At 48.6% G+C, this 21,628-nt stretch overlaps 2 protein-coding genes across 9 annotated transcripts in view; one reads left to right on the plus strand and one right to left on the minus strand.

The window, feature by feature from the left end:
• Adi1 (acireductone dioxygenase 1) overlaps positions 1 to 21,628 on the plus strand; it is a 64,097-nt gene that overhangs the window by 30,204 nt on the left and 12,265 nt on the right. The gene's annotated exons all lie outside the window — the stretch shown is intronic.
• The window catches only part of Trappc12 (trafficking protein particle complex 12), a 90,500-nt gene that overhangs the window by 5,915 nt on the left and 62,957 nt on the right, over positions 1 to 21,628 (minus strand). For 2 of the 6 annotated variants that reach the window (XM_029554592.1, XM_029554591.1), the window contains 5 exons: positions 16,466 to 16,538; positions 13,853 to 13,926; positions 8,597 to 8,695; positions 6,701 to 6,834; positions 5,491 to 5,629 (listed from right to left, as the gene is read on the minus strand). In XM_029554592.1, coding sequence (XP_029410452.1) covers positions 5,491 to 5,629; positions 6,701 to 6,834; positions 8,597 to 8,695; positions 13,853 to 13,926; positions 16,466 to 16,538 — 519 coding nt within the window. Of the gene's footprint in view, positions 1 to 5,490; positions 5,630 to 5,953; positions 6,134 to 6,700; positions 6,835 to 7,648; positions 7,732 to 8,596; positions 8,696 to 13,852; positions 13,927 to 16,465; positions 16,539 to 20,887; positions 20,992 to 21,628 lie in introns of those variants that run through there. The other 4 variants (XM_029554593.1, XM_029554594.1, XM_008850166.3 and 1 more) reach the window with 4 other exon arrangements.

The raw sequence follows: 21,628 nt of genomic DNA on the forward strand, positions 1-21,628 counted from the left end.
AAACATCTAGGGAAACCTACTGCCCACACCTCCTGTCTGTCCGCACGTCCCACTGCCACGCTGTGTGCATTTCTCTGGCACACATGAAGTGCTCCCAGCCTCTGGACTCTGGGTTCTCTTCAGGTGCTCATAAGCAGGAATACTTTCTCCTCCCATCTTGCAGCAATTGAGGGCACAGATTTCAGGTGGTGCTGGGCAAAGGGGGTGAGCAGGACTCTCATTTCCCATGTGGGGAATGAAACTGTTAGAGGTGAGGCTGGGAGCTCTGCACAGCCTGACTGGCTGTGCTCTACACTCTCTCTGCTTGGCCAGTCTCCTCCTATATCTCCTCTGATATAGTTTCAGACACCTTACCATCTAGGTGGCCTCTAGCCTGTTGGCGATGGTCAATAACGGACTTATACCACCCTCAAGACTGAAGGTTCACAGTGGTGAGCTATTTATTATTCAGTGAAGTGGGGACCTGGGACAGTTTTCTCCATGACAGGCACCAGATGATCCTAAACATACCCAGAACCCACACTGCTATTTTAACAGCCACAGCAGGTGTTCATGATTACATTTGTAAATTCCAGATATTTTCATATTTATTATCGATAGTTATAGAAATGTAGGTTAGCTTGGTGAGACAGCTCAGCAGGAAAGATGCTTGCTGCCAATGCTGACAATCTGAGCTTGAAACTCACATGCTGGAAGGAAAGAACCAATTCTTGAGAGTTGACCTCTGAGCTCCACCCTTGTGCCGTGGCACTCACACACCCACCCACATTCACACACAACAGTTTCCTAATTCATTTTTTTTTTTTTAAAAGGAAGAGTTTATTTAGCTTATGGTTCCAAAGGGACAAGAATCCATCATGGTGGGAAGTGACGGTAGAGGTGACTGGAGTAGGAGCAGAAGCTAAGTCTCACATCTTCAAGCAGCACAGGAAGCTGAGCGTGACTGAAGATCCTGAAAGGCTTAAGAACTCTCTAAGTCCACCCCCAATGACATGCTTCCTCCAGCATGGCCCCATCTTCTAAGACCTCCCAGAACAGCACCAGCAACTAGGGACAAAATGTCCACATACTTGAAGTCTATGGGGGAAATTTTCATTCAAACTACCATGATGCCCTAGCTTTTTATGTGGGTACTGGGATGGAACTCAGCTTCTCGAGTTTTGCCACCTCACTATTATCTAATCTCTGCAACATTATAATAAAGTCTGCTTGGTGTAATATTTCTCTTTTTTGGACACTGCCCAGATATGAGGGTAGAGGATGATGAGAAACCTAAATTAGTGAGGTCTTATTTCCAATAAGGATTCCTTCCCACGACCAATTTTGAGTTCCAGCGCAGGACAAGATGCTCTCCTGAAAGAGAAGGAGGAAACCCAGACCTGGTCTCTTCCCAGTCATGCTCAGTTCTTTGTCAAAATGATGTCAGTGCACAAAAGTGTCTTAAGGGAGAGGCCTTTTACAAAGTGTTGTTTGGCTTGCACACTTCCCATCCTCCTTCCTGGTTGGTTTGTCATCTCACTAAGCCTGACTGGCCTCCAACACAGGATCTTCCTGCCTAAGCCTCCTGTTGATGATGCCCTTGAATCCCAGGTGTCTTCAAGCCCTAACTGGTCCAGTTCTGGGTACTCATTGGCACTTCACGAATTTCTTTCCATGTTTCTTCCTCAGAGTTTCCAGTGTGTTGAAGAAATCCCCCAGCCTAGGGCCCCAGAAGCACAGGGGGACCCGCCTGGGGAGCCCCACGATGCGGCGCACACACCTCGACGCGCCTTCAGCAGCACCGCATTGGCCATGATGTTCTCTAGGTCCATGGCCCGCCGCCGCCGGCGGCGCGAACGCATCCTCCGCGGCCCGGGAGGCGGAAGCGGGCAGACCCGGGAGGCCTCCGAGCCGGGAGCCACGGCTGCCTCAGGCTCCGCTTCGATCGGCGCCGCCACCACTGCCACCAGGAGCGCCGGCGTCGCAGTCGCCGTGGGCGCGAGGCCCGACCCGGGGGAGGCTTGGGGCGGGCGACCGGCCTGGGCTAGCGGCGGCGGCGCCCGGTCGCTCGCGCTCTTCTTGGCCTCATCGCCCCGGCCCAGCGCGCGTAGCCTTTTCCTCAGCGCCGGGTCCCGGGGCGGACCCGAGCCTCCGCTGCCCCCCACCCCACAGGGGGCTCACTGGCCGGGGAGCTGTCCCCGGGGGTGAGGGCTGTAGGCGCCGCCGCCACTGCCCACGATGCGCAGGGTAACCCCCCTAATTCATTTTATAATATGAAAACATTATCAATTTTAGACCTGTGTTTCTTTTAGATATTTTTATTACATTACATACTTATTTGTGTGTGTGTGTGTGTGTGTGTGTGTGTGTGTGTGCATGCATGCCGTGATCAGCATGTGGAGGCCAGAGGACAACCTGTGGGAGTTGGTTCTCGCCACTGTGTGTGTTCTAGGGATTGAACTCAGGTCATCAGGCTTGGCAGCAAGAGCCTTTACTTTCTAAGTCATCTCACTGACATCCAGATGACTTTTTAAAAAAATATTTTATTTTTATGTTTTACGTGTATGTATTGCCTGCATGTAAGTGCACCTAGTGCAATGCCCTCGGAGGTCAGAAGAAAGTGTTGGATCCCCTGGAACTGGAATTACAGACAGTTGTTATCTGCCATGTGGGTGGTGGGAATTGAACCTGGGTCCTCTGCAAGAGCAGTCAGTGCTCTTAACCACGGAGCCATCTCTCCAGACCCAGATAACTTAAAAAAAATTTTATTATTTATTATTATTATTTCGTTTTTTTTTGAGATAGGGTCTCCCTGTAGCCTCAGCTGGCCTGGAATATGCTATGTAGACCAGGCAGGCCTTGAACGCATAGAGATCCGCCTGCCTCTGTCTCCTGAGTACTATGCTACCATGCCCAGCTAAAAAATTTTATTATTTTTTTTTGATGTGTATGGATGTTTTGCCTGCATGTATGTTAGTGCACCATGTGTGCACAGCTCTGCAGAGGCCAGCAGAGGGTGTAGGATCCCATGGAACTGGAGTTATGGATGGTTCTTAGCTGCCGTGTAAGTGCTGGGAATCAAACCCAAATCCTCTGAAAGAACAGCAAGTGTTCTTAACTGTTGAGCCATCTCTCAGCCCCATGACTTTGTTTTTTTAAGACACGGTCTCTGTAGCCTCAGGCTGGCCTGAAATTCATTATGTAGCCCAGGTCATCCTCCTAGGTCAGCTTCCAGAGTGTGGGGATTACAGGAATAAGCTAGCACACCCGGCTTCTTTAGGTTCGCTCTTCATCTCTCGACCATCTCCTGCTATCTCTTTTCCCCAGTGCCCTTCTTCCTTCCCTGGCCACTCTTGAGCTGTTCGGCTGTGGCCTCTTCAGCTGTTAAGCAGTCAGATGTTGTGGCTGCACTGCTCTTCCTGTCACTGCCACTCTGCCATTTCTACTTCTTTACCAGCACAGCCTGCACTGCTAAAAGTGATAGGAAAAGACTACTTGAGAGAAGCCCGTTACTGGGCCCAATGTGATGCTGACAGGAAGGAATAAGGAGTGTCTCCCCGACGCAGTAAGCAGGCTGTTTCCCTGGCCCAAGAAGGGGCATCTGGACCAATCACAGTCTTGCCTCTCAGCATCAGCCATAATCATTGTGTCTTATATTCTGGACCAATCACAAGTCTTGACTCAGTGCCACGCATAGTCACAGAGGCTTGTTTTAGACCACTCGCAGTCATTAAGGTTTGCTTTTTGGACCAATAGGTCTTTTTTTCCAGCCCCTTGCCTCTTGGTGGCAGTCCCATCAGTCCCTTGCTAGACCGCCAGGGAGCAGCGTTCTGCTTGGCCTAGATGGAAAAGGTTGCAGGGTCACTCAGAGTTCAAGGCTTATGATGCAGGCTAATTGTCTCAAACAGCTCTGACTGAGTTTGTGCCTCCAGGAGCCAGAGATATCAGCAACATTTTCAAGCACTTTCCCAAGGAGACTGCAAGTGTTCTGGATGGCTGGTGTGGTTGGCTCTTTGACTGACAGTCCTTTTGTTTAAGGCAGCAGGGCACAAGGAAGAGTTCAACAACCGCTAATTAGGGAGTCAAGTTGCCCACCCCCAACACCCTTCCTTATTTATAGGAAAATGAACATCAGGAGCAATGCTCACAATACAGCTTATTAACACCAGCAGTAATTTTAACAGGTTTGATGTGTGCCCCAGGGGAGGTGGGTCCTTGTCATCTGGCTCACATGTACCTACTCATGAAATTCTGAAGACTGAACACTAATTCTGTTCATCATTGTGGCTTGAGGGGCTGGTTGGCCTGCAGTGCCCTGGGTAGTGTTCTGTCCTTAACAAGTGCAGGAGCACCTTACTCTCTGACAGTGGGGGAGTTCTTCCCGTGTTCTACATCTCTTACTAATCTAACACTTGCACATCTCTTCCCCCATCCTGTAGGCACCTTCATTTCCTTCAAGGTCTTTGAAGCATACAAGCTTCTGATTTGGATGACGTCCAAAACATGCATTTTCCTTTTCTGCTCATGCTTCTAGAGTTAAGTCCAGGATCATAAGGCCTGGCTAGGAGGACAGAGCCTTCCATTCCTTCTCTGACCACATCAGGGAACTCCACATTACCCTGGGAGCAGTTGGGACACAGGCCTCCTCCCCTTGGGCTTGTTCTGGCTGTCTCACTCCTTCAGCTGGACCTTACTGACTAGTCATACCCTTGGACTTGACCTTGTCCACCTCATATTGTATGTTGAGAAGTCAGTTTTCTGGGAAGTCAGAAGCTGCTTGTTCAAATGCTTGTTTTGGGAACTAGAGTGAAGCCCAGGAAAGTATCTCCTGCGTGACTCTAGAGTTCATTAGGAGGGGGTAGCATGGGCAAGGCAGAGCCTGAGGTCATCCCTTACCAAGCAGTAGGGGGTACTGGCAAGTTAGTCAGTACACAGTATTCACAGTGGCCCTAGGCCTGTGGGGAGGGAGGCAGAGCCCCTCTTCCCTCTGCACTGACCTGGACTCTGCCTGGTGGCAGACATTGGGGGTCAAGTGAAAGGAGACCTCCCTAGCTTGACTCACCTCAGCTTAGCTAAGAGGGAAGAAGGGAGGAAGAGAGGGAGGGAAGGAGGAAGAGAGGGAGAGAAGAAGGGGTAGAACATCATTGATGTTCTTGAATAGAGGTTATCTTTTCATTTGCTGTTTGTCCTTATAACCATTTCTAGTCACTGCAAATGGCTTATTAAAACAAAAGTTTTATATTTCCTGGGGAGGGGTTAGCAGAGCTTTGCAGGTTGTAGGCCATATCCTCCTTTTAAAAGTAGTTTTCTGTAGGTGTGACAATGCTGACATACAATCTAATGTGCTTGGACATGTATCACTATGTAGGGCCACTACCAGTCAGGTCTCCTGGCTGCAATTCCAACCGGCCATTGCTATCTGCTCTGCCGCCTCCATCATTGTTCTCAGTGTCTCTATTCCACCTACACTGTCCCCACAAGAACATGCTCAGGTTTCCCCCGACTCCTCACACCACACATGGCTCTAGCATCCTCTCCCTGGCTCCCCTGCAGTCTTTGGTCTGGCAACTGCCTGGCTCTCAAGTGAACTCTGGTGGTGTTCTGGTTTGTTTCTTCATTGCTGTGACAAAATACTCTGACCACTACCAACCTGAGGAGGAAAGGATTTATTTAGCTTACATATCCCGGATCACAGTTCATCCAGGAGCCCAAGGTAGGAACTCAGGGCAGGAACCTGGAGGCAGGAGCTGGAGCACAGGCCATGGAGGAATGCTTACTGGCTTGCTCCCCTGGCCCCTGCTCAGCCTGCTTTCTTGCAACACAGGCCCACCTGCCCAATTGTGGCACCACCCACAGTGGGCTGGGCCCTCCCACATCACTCAACAATCAAGAAGGTGCCCCATGGACATGGCCACAGGCAATGAAGGAAATTCCCCAATTGAGGCTCCCTCAACCCAGGTGTGTCAAGTTGACACTAAAGCTATCATGGCCATGGATTTCCTTGAGGTGTCCTCTGACGTCAGGTGTTCACGATCATCCTCTTGCTCTGCCCTGGACAGCAGAATTGCTTTTGTACAGCTGTGTCCATGCTTTGGTCAGAGCCATTGGTCCAAGACTGGCTACTGTGCTTTCATGGTGGGTCAAAGCTGCCTGGCTGGTTGTAAGTGATGACCTCATGAGTCCCAAGTGAAAAACTTTGGAGGGTCTGAGTTTGAGTCAGAAAGAAGTAACTTTACAAGTGCAAACAGAATGCTCCATAAGTCTGGAAATTGGACTACTTTGCTCTGTTTTTGCACTGCTGAGAAGCTCCTGGATATGGTGTCTGGCCTTGTGAACAGGTATTGACAGCGTGGGCCCCCTCTCATACCCAGTTCCCACCCCCTCACCATGTCTACCTCCTTTCTGTGCAGAAGGAACACATGCTCTGCAGGATGTTGTCTGTGACAGCAACATCACAGGCCTGACAGTGAGTTTCAAACACAGAGATGCCACCATCACTCTCCATACTCTCCCTCCCATTGGTAGACAGTGAGCCCATACAGAGGGGAAGCTGGCATCATGCAGGGGGTGTCTGCAGAGATGCCCTGCCCTAGCCTGGTTTTGTTCCTTCCCAACCCCAGCTCCCAGGCTCTGGCACTCCCTTGCTGATGCCTGGAATGGAGCAGGGGACAATGTGTTTGAGGGGCTGGGACATGAAACCCTAAGGGAAGGCAGGACTTACACGGGTGGAGGAGGAGGAAGGTGTCTGTGCATGAAAACAGTTCCTGCAGAGTGGAAACACATGGTGTCCTGTCTGGGTACCAGTGAGCCAACAGCTTGGTGGGAGGACAGAGGACAGGAGTGGAGGAAACTATGCTGGAAAACATTAGAAGGGCTAAATTTTTGAGGGTCTTGAACATGGGCCTCCAGTGTAGGCTTATCTTAAAGATCATAGCCACAGCTGACAAAACCCTGACAGGAAGAGCAGAGCTGTGCTCAAGGCGCAGGCCAGAGGCTGGAGGAGCTGAGAGTGGCAGAGGTGCTACAGGGAGGGCAGAGATGGTGATACCACCTCTCTGGCCCTCTGCTGAGCCTCTAAGTGAGGAAGTACTAACCAGGCACAGAAGATGGTGTGAGGACCTGTTTCAGTGATATGGCCAACACATTCAAACATGTTAGGAAACCATGTGCAGGTCAGCTGCACCCATGGGCACCAGCTGTGTGATGTGATGCTCCATGGCTACTCTCGAGAGCCATGAATCCCAGGACTGGTTTGAAAGTAGGTCCAGAAGCTGCACAAGGATGGCTAAGAGCAAAGCCTGCCTGCTTCATCCTTCTTCCTCAGGTCCAAAAAGTTTAGCTGTGCTGATCCAACTGAACCCAGACCTTACTAGTGGCTGAATTTCCTGTATGGTACAGCAGTGGGGCTACAGTCAGTCACTGAAACTGCCCAGAAGGCCCCTGATATGGCAGGCATGGTGCATGGCTCTGGAGACATACTAAACTCAGTATCATGATCTTGATTTCCTATAGAACAGACCTTCAGCAATAGCAAAAACACCAATAGGACACAGTTCTTGAGAGGGAAACTACAGTTACCCATTGGGATGTCACTGACAGCCTTCTTCCCCTGCTCACTCAGCAAAACTGCTGACCACAGTGCTGATCACTGGCCAGGCATCCTGCTTACCATTTTCCTCATACACTGACAGGGTTAAATAAGGCTCCAGATGCTGAGTGTCCTCCATGAGATCCAGCTACCTGCCACTCCCACTGGAAGAAATACTCTTGAGTACAAAAGATGACACAGTGCAGAACTTTTATAGCAATTTTGAGCATCTCCTCAGACGATACAGACTGACTAACTGAAACTTCTGAGATGGTCTCAGAGGCAGGGAGGATAAGAACAGATATAGGATGCTGCCTCAATCTGATAAGGTGGTACTAGTACACAGCAGACACCCACTAGACCCCAGCCCCATGGTGTGTTTTGGTACATGTACTATGACCAAGGTTACTATGAGCATGCTGGTGTATGGGTGAGGAGGCAGTGCTGACCACTGCGCACTGCCCTGTCCCCCAGAGGAAAGTGCCAAGGCCCGATGCAAATGAAGGCTGGTGGGGCTTCGATCTCATGTCCCTCAACATCTGCACCCAGCAGCACAAGATCATCTTGCAGTATCACAAGACCACCTTGCAACACACTCCAGAACAGTCCTGTGTGCACTGTGGACTTGGATGAGTCCACATGGGACAATTTGTTCTTCTCTGACCTTACTCTGTCCTGGGTCCACATCTACACACAGGTGAGTGGAGGACTGTACTACTGAGGCCTCCAAATCAGGGACAGGATGCCCCTCCTTTGCCAGGATGCACTCAAGAGTCCCCTTCAGGACAGATGCAGATTAGCTGACGTGACCCAAATTATAACAGGACAGTTTCTATAGATTCACTCTGAGCAACTGCCTTAATAACTGTGCCAAAGCCATCAGGATGTAATACCATCAAAGAGAATCACTGCCAAGAACTAACATCTTACTGCTCACACTAATTGGAACTGAAATATTTTCTCATTGCTTCCTGTTTTTATGAAGTTCGGAAGGACAGAATTTCTGAGTAGCCCGTTGGCAAGTGGTACCTGGAGGAGAATGCGGCCAATGCCACTCAACAGCTGTGGCTCCTGCTCTGGGAAGTACTTGATTACTGCACGGTATGCATCCACAGCCAGTACGTAGTCCTGTAGAAGAGACCCAAAAGCATGTGGTAAGCTAGAGAAGCTGTACAACTGTCCAGGTACTCTTTGGACCAAGGACACATGAGCACACAGCCGGTGGAGGCAGGAGGCCAGTGCAGGCCCCAGGCCCCTCAAACCAATAGTGGTTCTGTGTGACCGCTGTGCAGTCTTCTGTTATCACAAGGGCCCTGGACCCAGAATTAGGCCTGATGGATGCTTCCTGCTCCCACCTTCAAAGCAGAAACTCAGCGGCCAACCACACTGGGTCTCCAGCTCTTTTCTGGCAGAGTAGTTATATGGATCAGAGGTTCTGCATAATCTCATCCTCTGAACACACAAGCCACATTTTAAAAGTGTCTCAAACATTTTCTGTGCTAGACGTTGAGACAAAATGTCAATATTGAAACAAATACCCTACCAATCAACTTTGCCAGGACAGTGAACCCAAGTTCTAGGTCACCTTCTACAGCCAGGCACATGGATACCACTCCTCCCTGTAGTATATGGGAAGTTCCTGTTGCTTCAGAGAACTGCACAGGGGCAGTGAAGGTATCGGGGATGTGGTGTTCACACCTTGCACAGTGTCCCTCATTTGTGTCCTTCAGCCTTGAGTGCCTTCCTCTCAGTGGTCTCACACCAACCCTGCCTGACTGCAGTCCCTTCTGGAGGCAAGGTCTGGCCACCACCCACCAAATATCCATTTCCCAATTGTGGTCCACAGTGTTGCCCAGCACATGGTTCAGAGGTCAGCTCCTCTCTCATGCTCTGTGAAGTGATGGTGACCACCTAGCACAGCTGAGCAAGCTATCTGGCAGGAACTGCCGAATACTTGATATTGGCTCAGTTACAGTACATAGCAACCCATGGCCACTTTTGCTGGTTTTTCTCTTAACTATTCAAAAAAATTCTAGAAGGTACTTTATTTCTGTATTCTACATTTTCAGTTTCCTCCAAACTGGGACTGAAGTTACTAGTTTGCTAATTGGGATGTTATAAAGGCAGATGACAAGAAAAATTCCAGTTTGGCAGGAAAAAAAAAAGGAGCCTTTCCAGTCTGGTACCTTCAAGTGCAGCTCGTTAAAACTAATTTTATTCAAGGCCTGATGCTCACGAGGAGCCAGACCACACATGCCTTGGTTTCCTCTCCCACTCTTTGCTGCCTGTCACTGATGCCTGTGGCCAGGCTGTCCTGCTTCTAGTTGTGTCCATGTGCGTGCGTGCGTGCGTGAGTGCATGGAGGGAGGGAGGAGAGAGAGAGAGAGAGAGAGAGAGAGAGAGAGGGGGGGGGAGGGAGAGGGAGAGAGAGAGAGAGAGAGAGAGAGATTGTGCATGTGATTGAGTGTGTAGGAGTATGATTATGTGTGTGTGTAGCTGTATGAGTGTGTGATGTGTGTGACTGATGTGTGCATGATGTGTGATGATGTGTGTATGCATGCACACATGTCTGTGAGGTGCCCACACTGAAGGCTTTGTGGTAGCTCCTTGGCCCTCAGGATGTCAAGGTCATAGCTGAGGAGGTGCCACCCTTGTGCAGCTTCTGGACCTGCTTTCAAACCAGTCCTGGAATTCAGGCTCTCCATAGATGAGTAGCAGCCAGTCCCTACTTCCCCAGGAGGGTCATGATCCCTAAGCTCCCTCCTGCCGGGAACCTCCTCTAACCTGACCCACATTCTTACTTTTTTAAAATTTATTTTTTATTGAGCTTTTGTACATGTCATACAACAGTTCTTAATCAAATTTAGGCTCCCTCCCCCATCCATGCTCCCCCCATCACCGGACTTCATGTATTCTGCCATACATGTTTAAGCCCTATCCAGTCAAGCCACACTCTTTACTTTTGGTTTCAATGAGCAAAGGGCAGACTTTGTGCTTATGATCACCAGCCCTGAGTGTCACAGCATCCCACCTGTACAGATGCTGCCATCCTGGCCTGATCTTCATCCTGCTAATAATGCTTCTGACAGACAGCTGTGGACACAGCCAGGGTGGGAGCATGGGGGGCTAGCATGCCTGGGCAGCAAGTCCTGCTGGGATGGCTTTTTGGCTGGCATCCCCGCTTCCAAACCTTCTATTTCAGAGCTTAGGGTCAGAGGTTCATGTTTCTAATGATGGCCTGGCAGAAAATATACCCATGAGCTTTGATGGGATTTTATTGTTGCTCTGTTAAAACACTGATCTCCTAAGAGCTTGGGTAGACCACAGGCTCGAGAACCATGAAAGAAAGTGGCAGAGAGAAAGGACTGTCAGGCAGGGGCCAGAGGAATCAATGTGAACAGCCTATGCTCAGATTCAGGAGACTAGGGCTCAGGGCTGTGCTCTTTGGGAGCTGGCTCTTTGGTTATGCCGAGTAAGCTCTCTAGCTGATCATTATACAGTGAAATCACTCTGTGAACATGGAGGGCCCTTTAAGGATATGGCTGACAGCAGCTCTTTGGAGAGAGTGCCCATTCCATTCTTCTGTTCATACAGACTTGCCTTTTAAAAGGAAGACATATATCCCCACACAGGGGCAAAAGCATTTTGGTACAATGTCTACCCTTTTCTGTGAGCAGTTATACTGACCCAGTGGCTGCTAAACCAGATTTACAGCCATTCTGTCACCAAAGGCTTCATGTAATACGACCTAAGCAGATATGAGGCAGGCTCATGTGCTTCATGACCTTTTCCATAGGGAGAAGCCATGACAAGTGGTGCCGAGTGAGAGGTGTAGGGATGTGGGCTTGGGTGAGGGGGTTTCTAAGGGAGGCTGTAGCACCAACCAGTTTCACCCCTGTGGCACAGGACCCTTATGAGGCTTGGGGAAGTCATGTTTACAAACTGAGAGGGTCAGGGGTTTCCAGGGCTTTGTCTTGTAGGCAAGTGTGGCTGACAGTGTATTATGTGGATATTCAGAGCTAGATAATATAAGCAAATTTCTCATCATTAAAAAGTTAAGTGAATATATACATCAGTGTAATAGAAATGTTACTCGTAAATAATTAAATGGCTTATTAAAGGGCTCATTGTTAGCTGGTACACAGAATATAATGAACATGTATGCAGCCCACCCACTGTTGCAATACTGGGTGTGCCCATCAGATGGCAACAGAACACATGTATTAGGATCCGCTTTACTTGGAACATTTTCCACTCCCTTTTAATTTATGAAAATAAAAGTAAACTAAACTTTTAACTTAAATAATACCCATTACAAAAGTGCTTTTGAACAATGATAATATATCCTGTTCTGAGTTCAGCAACACAGGCCTAGCATTTGGTGTCTCTGTCCACATGGCTGGTGGTCACAGCTACGGCACAACAAAGAAAAAGTATCTTTGTGCCATGATTTTCTATTAATTCATTTTAAAAAGCAAGAAAAGGCTCAAAGCAGGGCTGGTAACTTCCCTCCCTGAGGAGCTGCAGTTCCATGGTCAAAGAAACACCAGTGGTACAAGTTTCTAATTTGCTTTTTTTGGGGCTTGTTTTATTTTGAGACAGGGCCACTCTGTAGCCCCAGCTGGTCTGGAACTCACTATGCAGACTAGGCTGGCCTCAAGCTCACAGAGATCTGCCTGCCACTGCCTCCCAAATGCTGGGATCTACAATTTGTTCTTCATTTCTTGGACTCACAGCACCTTGGTAGTCAAAATTCAGAGACTGTCAGGTGACACAGAGGGCTTGATACTGGAGGCCTGACTGTGGATTGTTAAGGCTGCTGGTGGGGTTTGGGAGCTGGCCACATCAGCACTGGGAGAGTGGCCTGGGCCAGGGAAGTGTGGGGTAGAAGGAAGCACACCCCTCTCTGTCTGAGGGCTGTAGCACTTATGGGTGGGGCAGACTCTGTGATGGGGAAGAGAAGGACACAAGCTAGGAGGGAAGAGGCGAGGAACAAAGGCCCTATAGGCAATGAGCCTTACGGAAATATCTCAGACTCAGATTTTTTTTTTTTTTGACAGGGTCTTCCTGTAGCCCCAGCTGTCCTGGAACTCACTAGGTAGACCAGGCTGGCCTCGAACTCATGGATATTCGCCTGCCTCTGCCTCCCAAATGCTGGGATTAAAGGCACAGGACACATGTCCGGCAGACACAGAATTCTTTAAAACTATATTTTCCTTTATCCCAAGTGTTGAAGGGCAGGAAGGAGCTGCGTGAATATGAGAGCTGGGAAGGATATCAGAGAAACTATTCCTCCTGTGTCAAGGTCACCTGATAGGATGAGCCTGATTGGTCTGTCTGCACCCAGTGTCACATATCACACACCTGCAGAGATGCAGAGGATGGACCCTGTACTATAGCTGAGATGTGGCTACACAGCTTCCCCTACCAAGTCCAAGGACATGGTCATGTGGAGGGCTGCCAGTTGGGCTAAAGAGAGGAGCACATCTCTCACTTGGTAACCTGCCTGCTGGTGAAAGCTCAGCTAGCACAGGATGACCTTGGCTGTAGGAGGAGTGCTGAGTTGTCTCACCCCAGCCCAGAAGGTGTTAATGGCACCCTGGGCACCTACTGACGGATTCATGCAGCAGTTTCAGTGCCTACAGCTGGCAGCAGGGCTGCCAACTCTGCAGCAGGACACCCGTGCCCAGGGCGGGAGGTGAGCCAGGCATGGGGAGTCTTTGAAACGAGAGAAGCCTGGAAACATGCTGCCTGGGCTGGCAGGGCTGTGTGGAGAATAGACTGGAAACACAGTGACTGACGGCTTGGCTGGCTCAGCTCAGTTCCCTGATTAACGCTGGCTCCTTCTGTGGAAAGCTCTGGGCGAACTCCTCACAAGTGGGTCTGGTGGGAAAGCCTGCCTTCAGATGTCAAAAGCATCAATCATAAAAAAAAACCCACCCTCACACCAAGGCAAGGAGAACAAAGGACCCTTTTCTGGGTAGAATTCAGAGGAAAACAGGGCAGAATGAATAGTTTTAATTAAATCACTTAGACCTAGGCCCACACAATTAAATCTGGTAATGTAAACTATTTCCTGTGGAATTTTCATCAAATTTCAGAAACAACAAATTTGGTCCCTGAATGTGACTGAACTCTACTGAGCAATCCAGGCCAAGCTGAACACTGCCTGGGCCCAGGGCCCACTTCCATGTCAGTTCTGTCAGAACGTACAGCGCTTTCTGGCAGCTTCCCACTGGCATGCTCCCTAGAATGAGGCACTCTGCTGCATGGCCACCCACATACCTTCATCAGGAGCAGACAGTTCGCCATGGAATACAGCACACGGCCTAGTCGCGCCCTCCACAGCTGAACCGAAGCTGTGGGAGAGAACAGTATAAGTGTACATAGGCAAACAGTGGTCACCAGAGCTGGGTATGGTGGTGCACGCCTTTAATCTCAGCACTTAAGAGGCAGAGGGTGGCAGAGCTCTGTGAGATCAGGGCCAGCCTGGTCTACATAGTGAAGTCAGTTGGGATTACTGGGAGATCCTGTCTCAATGAAACAAACAAAACAAAACAAAATAAAACAAAACAAAAAGAAAAACAAACAAAAAAAATAAAAGTCCCAGGCTAACCTCATCAGTCTCACCCAGAATGTTTAGTTTGTTGTGGGCTACACTGGAGACAGGAAATTGTTATCAGCAGGATGGTCACAGTGGGCTCTCCTCAGAGACCATTTGCATAGATAATACAGCAAGAAAACCATCCCAGTTCAGACAAGTGACCCAAGCCCTAATCAGAAGTTCAACTTCTTTTCTTTTCTTTTTGAGGCAGGGTCTCATTATGTAGCCGTGGAATTTGCTTTGTAGACCAGGCCGGCCTCAAACTCAGAAATCTGCCTGCCTCTGCCTCTCAAGTGCTGGGATTAAGTGTGTGCCACCATTCCTCGATCTAGGAGTCCATTTTTAGGCTAGAAGCCTATGAGCACCTCTGATGTAAACACGGCACAGGCTTGCAGCTGTGAGCTGCTAGATGGACTACTGCCCAGGGTGGCTGGACACCTCTGGAAGCTGACCTATGGGAGGTGGCCAAGCAGCAACCGTGTCCAGCTGCAAGGCTACCCTCACGGGTCCCAGGGCTAGTGGAGGAGCAGGTTGTACACAGGAGGCAGGGCTGGGTGGCTCTGCTTTAGATCCTGTGACCTGGGGAAAATGAGCAGACCCTTTAATTTTTAAGATGGAAACAACGTCTGGCCTATCTTCTTCACAGAGCTGAGGATGGATACTGGCAGTAGGCCAAAAAGTGCCACCTGAACAGTAAAAGCACTCCTTACTTGTAGAGAGGACAAGGCCAGCACCTGTGCAAGTGAACTGCACACTCCTTTGCTCACTTTGAATATCAGCCATCTTCTGCTGATTCAAAAACTTTTACTGCCTAGCTCTTCTGTGGCTTTCAAACTGGCTCTGTGAACTTGCTGGGGTCCCCTAACAGCTGCCTGGGGCAAAGAGAGGGCTGACTGATGTTTCCTAAGGTCACAGGTAAAGCCTGGCAGAAGAAGTGGTTTCAATTAAATCACTTAGACTTAGGCCTGCACAATTAAATTTGGTAATGGATTGGGGACTGTGCTGTGTCCAAGTATGTATTCTGCTAGTAACTAGGTTGAGGCCCAGACAGACAGGTGGGGATGTGTCATCTTGCCCTGGTTGGTGCTCTCCATCCTAGGCTCTGCCTACTCCTTCCAGAGAATCAGACACACCAAGACACTGGGTGGAAGGTGGGCAGGTGGATAGGCAATGCCACCTTCAGATCTGCCCCAGGGGCATAAACCTGGGCATATCTCTAAGCTTAGGTCCTTCTGTGAATGACCTAGCTGAACACAAACCCTATGGGACTCCTGAGGTCATACACACCCAGCAATTCAGCTTGCTTATTATCAGAGTGCTTAAGAACATAAAAACTTGATAGTGAGAACTGAGCACATGTTGGCTTCCGGCAATTAGAACTACACTCACTGCTTCAATCTCCTGTATCACATCATGTCAGAGCTTCTAAACAGAATCTTCTTAGTCTATAAGATGCACTAGGCTCAGTGGGCCGCCCATCTGGGAGCTCAAGCTCTTCCTACAAGCCTGTTTCTGCTGTGACTCTGAGTGAGATTTCCTGTGGCTGCTGTCTGATACCTAGATATGGTGTGCTTATTCTCAGTAAATCAAGAGCCCTGGTGGGAATAAAACAACCAGAATTAGAAGCCAGATAGTCTTGATGCCTTGCAATGAAGTTACTGAAAGTGTATACAAATGTAAACACACACACACACACACACACACCCCACATAAATAAATAATAAAAATAAAAACCCTTCTCCTTATAAATTAATCAGTCTTAGATATTTCATTACAGCAATAAGAAACAAATCAAGATAATGATCTTCTCAGATCTGCCCCTGTAGCCCACCTTGTGTCCCCAGGTGATTCCCATGGCTCTACAACAGAGCAGGATGCTCAGCCACTGAGGGTGCACAGTATGGCTCCTTTCCCCTCCCCCTCCCCATGCATCCTCTTAGGATTACATCTCAATGGGCTCCCTCCTGCCATGGCGGGGAGGGGTGTCTTTCCCACATGGAAGGTCCTCAGGTCCCCAGTAGCTGGCCAGGCCTTGCTGTCCACACTTTCTCAGAACTTCTACTCAGAACCTCCACTTATATTTCTGATTACTGGGTTAAGGCCCATACATATTCTTTCCCATGAGTAGGTAGACGTTTACATTTGCCCAGAGGTCCATCTGCACCACAGTCACAAGGGAACTGGGTGAATGGACCATTTGCTATTTACTGTTGGATGATAGTGAGGGAGAACACTATGGGCTGAGCCTTGCATACCTCTGACAGCTGATCAGCTAACAGAGGGGGACCACTCACCTTGTCTGCTTTCTTGGCTGACGCTGCTCAGGCCACCATCTTCAGCTAAACCTTGCTCCAAGTTAGCCAGGATCTGCAGTTATTTCAAACAAGGACAACAAAACTAAGTGGATTGCTTTTACACTGTCATATGTGTCACACACATATCCTAGGCACAGCATGTTTCTCTGGATGAAAACCCATTTATTAAGGAACATTCACATGGACACATCCCCCAAGTCATGATGACCATGACTCACTTGGAGGAAATGCGAATAGTGAGCCCCACTCCCTTGCAGAAAGTGGATTTGGGGCTTATGAGGCTCATAAAACATTCTCAGACACTGAATATAGGGGCATTTAGTTTTTCTCTTCACACAAAACATCAAGTGTGTTACATGTGAGAGTGATTATTAACTTCTGTGGAAACATCAGTCCTGTTCCTCTGGGGCACCACAGGGTCTGTGGCCTTTTCTAGAGGACTGAATAAATTCTGAGCTGTCACTTTGCATAGTTTTTATTGTTTGGTTAATAACTTTTCATTGCTTCTTCTGTGCTTTGTGTTCCCTGAAAGAAAAGCTGCTGTGGCCACTGTGATTTGGGGAGAGAATTTATTATTGCTGTTCTTTTTGGAGGGGGCAGGATGAGAAGATGTGCTGAGAGCAGGGACTATTTGCTAGGGAGAAAATGGAGAAAATGCTAACTGGAAAGGTTCTCATATAGTCCATATGCTCTGTAGAGAATACTGCCTTCCTTCCCTCACCTGCCGGGTGACAGCTACTCGTGGCTACCCCCAGGAGGCGGGTGGGCAGTGGAGCAGAAGACCCCTGGGTGTCCACCTGCCTGACTTGTCCCTGCCACAGTGAGTACCCTTCCCTGCAAGCATTATTTTGTGCAAGCAAGAGAACAATTAGCTGTGGAATGTGACTTGGGACACACGTGGAGTTCAAGACTGTGACCTTGGAGACAGGCAAGTCAGTTCAAACCAGGTCAAAGGACATTTCTCAGGTAATTCATCTTCTGATAAGTAATCATGGAACCAGAAACTGACAGGGAAGAAAGTCTTAAATTCCCTCTGGCTGGAGTGGAGGAAGCCCAGGAAGAAAGAGATGGAACAAGCAGAGGGCACCAGCACTGGGGAAGGGAGCATGGGAGCAGCCCATCCCACTGGGTTTCCATGGGCAAGCTCAGTGAACTGGGACAGGGAAGGTGGGCTGGCATGTGCATCAAGAGAAAACCATGCACAGCAGGAAAGTGAACAGTTCCTTGGGGTTGAGGGGTGTGCAGAGCATGAGCCCAAGCTCTGTGCTCGAGGTCCACTTAGCACCTGTCTCCTTGCTCACCACTGTACAATACACTCAGATGGGGAAGACCTGCAACCATAGAGCCCTGGCTAGCTCAGCCTACACCCATGAGGAGGGCAGAAACTGCCTGATGTCCAGTCTCTGAAGAAGGCGCGGGTGCTTCAGAGGAGCAGAAGGGAAGCTTGGGAATGAAGGGCAGTTTCCTGCTGTCGGGCATTGAGGTGGCACAAACAGGTGCTCTGCTGTTAGTGGAGGCAGTAAAGGCAGAGATGGGGGCCCTCTGCTTTGTGCCCTCCTTAGCCTTGTGCCCTCTGTCTGGGGAGTCATCTTTCTTCCTATGAGTTATGGCTATGAAATGGCCCCTACAGGCTCATAGGTTAATGCTTATGGTGGTACTACTGTGGGAGGTTCTGGAAACTTTAGGAGGTGGGGCCTAGTTAGAGGAAGTAGATCACTAAGGCAGGTTCTTGGGAACATATTGACCCTGGCCATTTCATTTCTGCCATGACATGGCCAGCTTATGTCACACAAGCTGCCCATACAGAACTCTGTGGAAGCATGTAGGGCCAAGTAACCAACCTGAACCTCCTGAAACCTTATTGAAGTGGTTTATTCTGGGGACTGGTTCACAGTAATAAGAAAAGTGACCAAGACAGCATGTTTCTACACACAGGAAGGGACATGATAGGGAAGAGACCTGAACAGGTTTCAGCCTCTTTCAACTCTTCTGAGTTGGGTGAGGGTTCTATGAGACTTCCAGGGTCTGCAGTGACCTAGGCTACTAAGGCACTTGAGCACCAGTGGGATGCACGGACAGACACCTAAGGTTCTGATCCCAGACATGAGAGGGGCATGTTTAGTGCAAGTTTCTGACCTTCAGTGGCCACCTGTATTTCCAGGGTGCTCTTGACTGGGCTTAACTGGCAGGTCTGTCTGGTTAGGCGCTTTTGAGTGATGAGCAGAAACTCCTTCAGCAGCGTCTCACTGCTGCCCCAGACAGCTGTCTGCCTTATAAAGCACCAGTATACTGATTTACCAGTTATGTCCACATATGACAATGAGAGACACTGTCAACTCAAAGCTCACTTAGGAAATGTGGACATTATAAGACAAGTCTGAACTTGTAATGTGGTGTGGCTGCAACCCCCTCTTCCACCTCTCTTTCTAGATGCCCTGGATGCAAGGACCAGAGACAACTTAGTGTATGCCTCTAGTATGAGACAGAGGCAGTTGCTTATAGTTAGTGGATAACTGGTTTATTTTGTAATTGAAAAAAAAGGTGGGGGATTTTTTACTTTCTCTTAAGACAGGGTCTGCACGGAAGCTGGTGGGAGAAATCTCTCCAGAAAGCCCAGCTGGGCTCCTCCAGGTGAAGGAAAGATCTCTTGGAGAACCATGAGTGCCAGGGCTCACCAACCACTAGGAAGAAGGAATGGAGGGCAGGGTTGCTATGAAGCATGTTAAGGGACTACTTGTCTTTAAGTAGAGCAGACCCTAGCTGACTAGCCAAGGTGCAATGCTTTAAATCCAGGAATGCACTCTTCAATCCACTCTTTATATATATATATATTTATTATTTTATATGTGTATGAGTGTATTGCCTGCATGTATGTGAGTGCACCCGTGTTGTGCAAAGCCCCTGAGGTCAGAAGAGAACTTCAGATTCCCCCTGGAACTGGAGTAAGGACGGTTCTTAGCCACCATGTGGGTGCTGGGAATCAAACCCGGGTCCTCTGCAAGAGCAGTCAGTGCTCTTAACCACTGAGTCATCTCTCCAGCTCTCAATCCACTCTTTAAAAGGTGGGACTTCCTTCCTTTCCCAGTACATGTGGGCTGGACTTTGTGACTCTAACAAACAGAAAACAGGTGGAGGTGACACTGGAACCTCCAGTATAGTTCATGAAAGGCTCTTGGCTTCTCCTCTCCTTCCCTTTTTCCCTCTTTTGGCAGAGTCAGCTGTCACACTGCTGTCCTATATAAAGGCCATGAGGCAAGGAATATGGAACTCTTATGAACAAGCAGCAATACTTGGCATTTGGTATGAGGGAACTACCTGGCAGTCCAGGCTCCAGCCCCAGAGATGTGGCTTTGGCAATCATCTGGTCTGCAGTCTCAGAAAGGCTCTGAACTAGAACTATGTAGGTGCTCCAGACAAAAAAACCCCATGGACATGGTGCAATCATCAAGCACTGCACTTGGAGACCTTACATGCCTGGGGTGAATGAGTGACACATTTCAAGTTCTGAAAGAAAATAGCCAACAATGGGTCCTACTGGCGAACTTAAGACAAAAACCTAAAACTACTCCTAAACAACAAAGAACTTCCTGGCTGCTAACTTAAAGCAATGCCTGGTGGATTCTGAGATAAAGATCCCAAGTAATATTAGTGGAACCACAGCACAGATGGCCACAACACAGGCAGGCCATGGTATGGATGGGCCACAGCACAGATGGGCCATAACATGGACCGCCTAGGTGCTCCGCTCCTTGCCTTTGCTTCTGCTGCTGCATAACACCAAGACCTTTGAAGAGAGACTCTGGGTCATGGGCCCTCTGTTCTTCCTGGTGTGGTCACCATGTTAATAAAGCTCCTTTTCTGACTTCACCACCACTGGTCTCTTTGATATGCTTTCATGATGGGTTGGCTGAGACCACTCTCCTGGGATTCTCTGCTCTTACTCCATTATCATGACCAGTCTGGAAAACAGACCCACCACACTGAACAGTGTGGGCACAAACCATATTTAAACTGAGAACATCAAAGTACAGAAAATCCCCAGACTTGCTAAGGCAGTTATTCTAAAGGACTTGTTTCTGCTTCTCTTCTCAAAGTTTCCCCTAATGTTTTATTTACTTTTGCTTCCCCTCTCCACCATAGCCCTGATCTTTTAAGGCAGTCTGTAAGGCTCCCTTTGTTCCTGCTCCTCGGTTCATATGAACTGACTTACAGAAAAGCAATATCTTCATCTGAAAAGAAAATTCTGGCTTCATATCAAGGCCCAGAATTCATAAGACAAGGGAAAGGCCTAGGGGGAGAAGGCCATACCCAACTCCCCGTAACAGCCCTTTCCACTCTGAGCTGAGCTGAGCTGAGCTGAGAGGGAGAGCTGGAGAGTCTCCTGTTTCCTTCAGGGCTGACCTGGAATAAGTTTGTTTCCTTCCAGCAGTTTCTGTCTCCTGGGTTTTTGGTAGAGTGGTAACAGTGTGGAATTCAAATTATGGTGACAGCATGATCCAGCAATCCTACAGCCAAAGGAAATGAAATCAGCCACCATCAGAAATCTATACACCCATGCCTAGTGCAGCGTTGGTCACAGTAACTCAGCTATGGATCTGCCTGGGTGTCCATCAGCAGAGAGTGGATAAAGGAAATACAGCATCTACGCACAACAGTATTATCAGGCAGAACAGGGAATGAAATTCTGTCATCTGCAACATCTGATGGAACTGGGGGACACTATGTGGCATAAAGACTAGCACAGCTGTTCTCTCAGCTCCATGGAAGTTACATAGATCTTGATGTAGAACAGTGAGTGTTGGCGCTCTGCAAGGGGTCGATAAAGGGAGGCTGCATTTGACCAGTGCTTGTTATATGCATGCTTTGAAATACCATGTCAAACCCCATTAACAAGTACAATTTACATGCTATTCAAACCCCATCAACAGGTACAATTAACATGTTAACCAAAACTTTAAAAAGGAAGTCACTGTTGCTTTAAGCCATTGAGTGATTTGTTCAGTGGCAATTGATAAAATACACTCAGTTGAGTCAAGGCCACCTTGCACCATTTTTTTTTTTTTTTTTTTTTTTTTTTTTTTTTAAAAAAAAAAAAAAAAAAAAAGAGGACGATAAATCTTTCACTGTGATATATCAAAATAA

This window comes from Nannospalax galili, unplaced genomic scaffold, assembly GCF_000622305.1.
Source record: "Nannospalax galili isolate Female #2095 unplaced genomic scaffold, S.galili_v1.0 scaffold100, whole genome shotgun sequence".
Classification (NCBI taxonomy): Eukaryota; Metazoa; Chordata; class Mammalia; order Rodentia; family Spalacidae; genus Nannospalax; species Nannospalax galili.